A 6,914-nucleotide genomic window follows, 5' to 3' on the forward strand; every position below is an offset into this window, starting at 1 on the left:
GTTAAAAAAAAAAAGAGGCTTTGGAGTAAAAAAAAATATAAGTTTGAATTGGGGCTCTGTCACTTACTAGCTTTGTGGGCTTGGACAAGTCACTTCCCTTCTTGGGCCTCAGTTCTCAAGTCAGAGAGTTGGACTTGTCTTGAAGGTCCTTTCCATCTCTGAAATTCTATAATCCTAATACAAATCCCCTACCCCAACACGACACTACAATTCCTTTACAAAAGACACACACCGGAGAGACCTTTTCAATGGTTTCCATATACCTTTATTTAGAAAGTTACAGGTCATTGGTTGCTTTTCATACAGGCACTGTGTGCTGGTGTTTTATGACAATTCAGATTTTTATCTAATGACCAGGCAGAGGGTTGAGGGATCAAGGAGAGACCTCTGTGGCACAAAGGCTCTTGGCCAAAAGAGAAGGCACCAACAATAGGAATGAACAACCTGCTTTTTTGTGAAATCCTTCAAGCAAGGGCCTGGTTTATATACATGTGGAGGTTAACCATGTCTAGAGAAAGGCAATGCTAAATACAGCTAAAAAACAGGAAAAGAAAATCTGACAAATGCATGAGAGCTACTTCTAAGCCCTTTCTAAAAAGCTGAGAAAGTAAGTTCAGAAAGAACAAAAAGCTTTAAAAAAAACCCAAACAAACTTACATGTACTTAGTCTTAGTGTTTTGTGCAATTAAAAAAAAACCAACACAAAATAAATATAATTTAAAAATTTCTTCCATGACACTAGAGGCAAATCCACCTAAAGCAGCTAGAGATAAAACTTGGATACAAGCTCAACAGTGCAGACAAATTAGTACTGAATCTTGCATAATTTAGAAAGGTAAAAAGACTTGTCTTATTTGCTATAGTCTTATTAAAGAAAAAAAAAACAAGGGAATTACATACATACATACAACTTAGTCATTTTTCCTGCTGTCCCTAAATGTCCAAGACCCAGTGGAGACCCTAGTTAGGCACTAAAGTCTGAGAGGAAAGGAAAAAAATATTTATGGATTTCCCATGCTAGGGTTCCCTTGCCATATGGAGGCCAGGATGAAAAAGTCAATGAACTGGACAGGAAAAGGGGATCTGGTGATAAAAGGAAGGAGGGTGAAGTATGAATTTGGAACTTGGAAATACGGTGTAAACCTCAGCAACTTTGAGCAGGGAGAAAGGGAACTGGGTACTGGGTGGAGAACCTGCCTGAACACTGAAAAATCTCATCTATGGGAGAATTGGAAAGAAATGCAGTTTGGTCGTTTTTAAGGAACCAAACTGAAGGCTGATGAAGTCTTGAGGGACCTGCTTTGATGAGTAACTTTAAGAAATATTGTGTTTTTTTAGCACATAATCTATATATAATTGAGTTCTTGAAAGTTGTACTCTGAAGTGGGTTAAACATCAACATCTCCTTAGATCTTGTTTATAAACTATTGTTGCTGCTGTTTGTCCTTGTTCTCAAAGAAGACATCAGAAAGATGATGCCGTGATATGCAAGGGGATTAGATTTAAGTGAGGAAGGATGTGCAAAGTTATCAGCTTCACTTTCTCCTCCAGAGCCATCTGGGTCCAGTGGCAAGATCTAGATCAGGATGCCTGGAGAGGGCCCTGTTTAAACTATTGGTTTGCTAAGCAAAACCTTTTTTCCCCTATATGGTGTAAAAGTAAACTTCAGCCCCACCCACATCTGACTTAATAAGAATTCTAGGTTAGCAGGGTTTGAATTCATGAGACTTTACTATAGTTGTGTGGGAGGAACAAGTGTTCATAATTATTTGCTGATTGACTGATTTGATTGGGAGACTGATTTCCTCTGGAGCCTCTTTTACTGGCAATCTCGGTCAAGAATTGCCCAGAATCCACAATAAACATTCCTAAGAGACCCGAAGCTTTCTTGGATCTCAGCACCCCCCCACCCCCACCTTCCCACTATAGTCGCTGACTTGCAAATCATAGGGTTTCTCTTTGTTTGCTGGGGCAGGAAGGCGGGAGGGGTGAATTAGCTTACTCAGGAGCTCACTTCTCTGTTCAACAAAATCTATACAAGTTTAACATTTTTTACAGCTCCTCATTGTCCCTCCCCTACTCAGTCTATCAAACCACCTCCTGATAACTTCCTAGCTATACAAAGATAAATAAATACGTGCCCATACATAAGGTGTTATAGCCAGGTACATCCATGTGTACTTCTCCTAAGGGATCCTGGTGGGTAGGGTGAGGTATTAAATCATCAGACAACTCCCAGACCCAGGAATCTCTTAACCTGGACAATTCCATCCAAGAAACCCAATGTTGAAGACGTTGTAGAGATAGTTCTTGTTCTCTCTCTCTCTCTCTCTCTCTCTCTCTCTCTCTCTCTCTCTCTCTCTCTCTCTCTCTCATCTAGCTAACTTGGTATCCTCTATTCCTGGTTGAAAAAGTCCTCGATGCCTCAAATTCTTCCTTTCTCTCTCTTTTTTTTTGGGGGGGGGGGAGTGACCATAATAATACAAAGATGCAGTGCGTCCTCTATGCATGACACCATCCAGAGATTCCCTCAGGTACCAATTTCAGATTTCTTAGAACCTAGGGCTCCTAGTGCTGTGCCCTTCTGAATATGTGGTAGATGGAGATGACTGCAGATGAAGAAAAGGAAAGGTTTGGAGGGGAAGGTCTGAAAGATAGAGGGCCTGAAGGGATGGGAGTTCTTTGTCAACCTCCAGGGAATTTTCTGAGAACCTTTTGACATTTTTCCATGGGCTGAAGAGTCCCCACATTTTCATGTCTCCCCTCTGTGTGCTGTTTTGTCTTCAAGTACCCTGGCTAAGCAACTCCAACCCTCACATTTCAGCTTCGTGAAGGATAGAGATGGGAGCATAAAGGAAAAGGAAAGAAGTTTGGTAGGGAGGAAAATTGAATGTCTTCAAAGGTTATGTTCATTATCTATTGAAGAGTTGGCCTTATTTCCTTCTGGAAATACGTTACTGAAGAGCTAAAGCTGAAAGGGTATCCACACTAAGTTTGGCACCAATATGGTGAGCCCTTCAAATGGAAAGCCACCAGGCTGCCTGAGGAGAGAGGGGCAAATGAAGAACCTAGGTTGTAAGAGCAGCGATCAGAAGTAGGATCTGGCCCTGGCGGAATGATACTGAATTTCCAGCTTGAGATAGGAAGACCTACCTCTCTGCCCTTCTCCCCTCCCTCCCCCAAATTGCCACTGAACCCAGAAATACTATGGCTCCACTTCCCCAAGGATTGAATTTCAAATTGGAGGTGGAATGAAAGGATTTGCTCTAAGTCTTACAGAAGCCCCGAGGTTGCTCATTCCAGGTTCTTCCAAGTCTTTCTCATTGTGAGGTCTCTTACACAAGATTCCCAGGGTGAGGGACACACTGACTGCTCAGAAGGGCGAGCATTACCCAAAACGGCCACTAGATGGTAGCAAGTCTCCACAGACAAGCTTGATCCTTGCCAATGCATTTGCTCGGGGGCTCCCTCCCTAGGGCTGCTGCTGATCTGATTAGTGCTGTCTGTGTAGCGCAAGTAGAGCATCCTCTCTTACAGAACCAGGCACTGCTGCACTGATTTTCTCCTTTAGCAAGAATGAAAGAACATGTCGGTCTGGAGGAGAGCAGAGGACAAAATGTAGTATTTAAAAGCTCGCATTAATTTGGCTGGAGGTTAAAAGATGCTTTGAGCAGTCACCTGGGCCTGTCACCATCTGCCCCCACCCCTCAAAAACCAAATGGATCCTTTTCTATAAGAAGTCAAAGCTGAATTGGGGCTTTTTTGTTGCTGTTATTGTTGTTCTAGTATGCAATTCTATTTACAAGAAAACAAAACAAAAACAACAGTTCAAACCTTAACATAAACCCTTTAACTTAAAAGAGATAACTTGGAAATCTCTCTTTTTCTTTTTTTCCCTTCTCCTTCTCTAGAAAGTGTCTTATAGTGCAGTTTGCAAGTCAGTTCTAGGATCCAGACAGCAGGGGAGAGAAGGAGGAGAGGAGAGAAGACTGAGAGCAAAGAGGAGGGGAAGAAATGGCACTCAGGGGAGGGCCTCACTCTGAGACATTTCGGTTAAGATGTCAATGAGATTGTCCAGTCCTGAGAGGTAGCCATCTTCTCGGTTTCCTTCCTGCCAAGGGATGTTGTGCTGAAGGGTCTGTCCCTCCGGAAGGGGTGTGGTTTTTCCAAAGTCAATCATCCATACCTTGGCTTGCTCTTTTTTGTCATGGATGAAGAGGAGAGAGCTGCCAATGACCTGTAGCAGGCAGAAAGAGAGACAGAAATAAAATCTACACCCATAGTCTGTGTTGTTCCCCCAGGGGCTCTCCTTTTTATCAGAATCTCAAGACTCACACTCTTGAGGCTCACGAATGGAACACTGAGACTTATCACCTTGTTTTTTACTGACTTACCTTCACTGGTTTTAGTGAATCGCAAGGTTCAACATGAGTCAACATGTGCTATAGTTGTCTCCCTCCCTCCTCCCCCCTCAAAAAAGACAATGAGGCCCTTTAGACTGAAGGCCACACGGTTTTCAGAACGAAGGAAGCTATAGTCCCATGTTCTCTGCTTTACTCAGCTCATGCTGTTGGGCCCTGAGCTCACTTCTGAGTCACAAGCTAGATCATGCTCAGATGTGGGGGAGCTAAGATGGCAGAAGGGCTCCAAACCATGCCATGTGAGTGAAGATCAGGGGATGTTTACCCAAGGAACAGAAGTCTCTGCTGGGCATATTATGGCTGGCTTCCTAATTTCAAATATCTGATGGGACACCATGTGGAAGAGAGATTAGGCTTGGTCTGCATAACTTTGCAGAGCAAACCCAAGGCAATGGGTTGGAAGCATGTTGCTGGGAGGGAGGACTTCTTAAGATCTAGGAGTCAGCTGAAAATGAAATGGACTTTCTCATGAAACATAGAGAAGTAGTGTATTTCCCCATCACTAGACTTCACTCACAGATCCTGGATGACTACCTGTGTGTAATAAACTGCTACAGGGAGCAGGGGCTTGGACACCTGACCTTGAAAGTCCCTTCTAATACTTCCACAAAGGCATTGTGCTCTGGAATATGTTAAACTGTCTGTATAATGAATGCAGGGAGGAAGGAGATACATAAATGATATGTCTTGTGAACTATTGCCACCTCAGTGAAACTTTTCAGTGAACTGACTTTCTTGAAAATCTCAGCTATTAATTCTGTCTCCTTCCTGTGCTCTCTTCACTCACCCCACCTAACAGTGCAACACTCTTACTGGGAGGGCCTATAGGAAAAGCCCACAGAAAGATCCAAAGTTCTTTACCAATGAATGGTGTTTTTTAAAAAAGGCAACTGTTTTAAAAGTATATATGACTACCTAATGAACTCTACTGGTTTCCGACTATCTTTGGAATTACAAGCCCTTCACAATCTCTACAATCTACCTTTCTGGTCTTATTCCTCATTATTCCCCTTCATATATTCTACAGTCCAGCCAGACTGGCCTTCTTAATAAACTACACACAATACTCCATCTTCCATGCCACTGCAAGGTTATCCCTAACATCTGGAAGGTTCCCCCGTCTCTCCATCTCCATCTCTTAACACCCCTAGCTGACTTCAAAGCTCAGCTTAAATGCTACCTTCTGAGACTTCCTGATTCCCCTCAGTCATAAGTGTCTCCCTCTCCAGATCATTTCATTATTGTATGATATTTTATGTAATGTGTATAATTATATGTAATAATTTGTATATTATTTTACATGCAATGCAATATACAATACATGTTATTAATGTAATTATTGTATATATTTTGCATATGCTTATTTGTCTTGTAATTTAATGTGGAAATGCTGCATCTCTCTATAGAATGAACGTAAGCTTCCTGAGGGGAGTTTCAGAAGTAGCTTCTCATCTTTGCTTTCCTGAACATCTAGAGGGGTCTTCTGGTCTTTTTTTTTTTCTTCTTGGAGGGGGAAGGCTGGGCAATTGGGGTTGTGACTTGCCCAAGGTCACACAGCTAGAAAGTGTTAAGGCCAGATTTGAACTCAGGTCCTCCTGACTCCAGGGCCGGTGCTCTATTCACTGCACCACCTAGCTACCCCTGATTCTTCTGTTCTTAGCCTTCTCTGGAAGAGGAAGTCAGGCATTAGTAGGACATCAGTGGTCTAGGGAGGAAGGTATGGACCCAGAGATGTACAGAGAAAGAAGGGGTAAACCTTTGATAAAATACAGAGACAGTGTGAGTAGTGAACAGAGAGCAGGCTTCAAAGGCAGAAACATCAGATGCCATTCTAGAAGGGAGGCTAGACCACCAAGGACCAGACAAGGTAGTATGGAGCCCCCTCAGTTAGCTCCCTACCCACCATTTACTAAATGTCTCCCCCAGGGTGGGGTTCTGGGGTATATGTACAAGCAATTGGGTTTCACTATGACAAGACAGGGGCAGAACTGGGGCTTAGAAAGGGATATGTTGTGGGATGGGGCTTGGCTGGATAGCATCTCACAGCATATGAGGTCCAGTGCTTTGGGGTATACAAAGGGGAAAGGAACCTGGGAATATACTATTGCTGGAGAGAAGAAGAGTGAGTATTTGGGGTTTAAAAATGAGTAGCCTTGCTGCACAAGTAACTACAGGTGGGAGTCAGGTGGGAGGAAGGCAGGAGAAGTGGGAAAGAGGGCTTTCTTCCACACAACACACACACACACACACACACACACACACACACACACAGTCTCCAAGCTACAGACAAGTGTACATGCCATAAAAGCTCTTGAACTCCCAAAGGCCTGGATAATTTTAAAGAAAGAATTAAAAAGGCATTTCCCTCCCTCACCATCTCCTCCTATTCTCCCCCACTGGGCACCCTGCACAATGGCATTTATCCACACTTGCCAGGCCCAGGATGGCTGTGGCGGGGTTAGGTTGCATTCCCTCCTCCACCCCCCACCCCCA

General features: G+C 43.4%; 1 protein-coding gene across 2 annotated transcripts in view; it reads right to left on the minus strand.

Annotated features, from left to right (window-relative positions):
• Positions 1-242: 242 nt before the first annotated feature.
• ITPKB (inositol-trisphosphate 3-kinase B) overlaps positions 243-6,914 on the minus strand; it is a 165,018-nt gene continuing 158,346 nt past the window's right edge. For both annotated transcript variants that reach the window (XM_069069107.1, XM_069069110.1), the window contains exon 8: positions 243-4,237. In XM_069069107.1, the coding sequence (XP_068925208.1) occupies positions 4,022-4,237 (216 nt within the window). In that variant the 3' untranslated portion in view covers positions 243-4,021. The remainder of the gene's footprint in view (positions 4,238-6,914) is intronic.

The sequence above is a fragment of the Petaurus breviceps genome, unplaced genomic scaffold (assembly GCF_028583685.1).
Source record: "Petaurus breviceps papuanus isolate PSGF00001 unplaced genomic scaffold, PetGlider_PUasm1.0 90778, whole genome shotgun sequence".
Classification (NCBI taxonomy): Eukaryota; Metazoa; Chordata; class Mammalia; order Diprotodontia; family Petauridae; genus Petaurus; species Petaurus breviceps.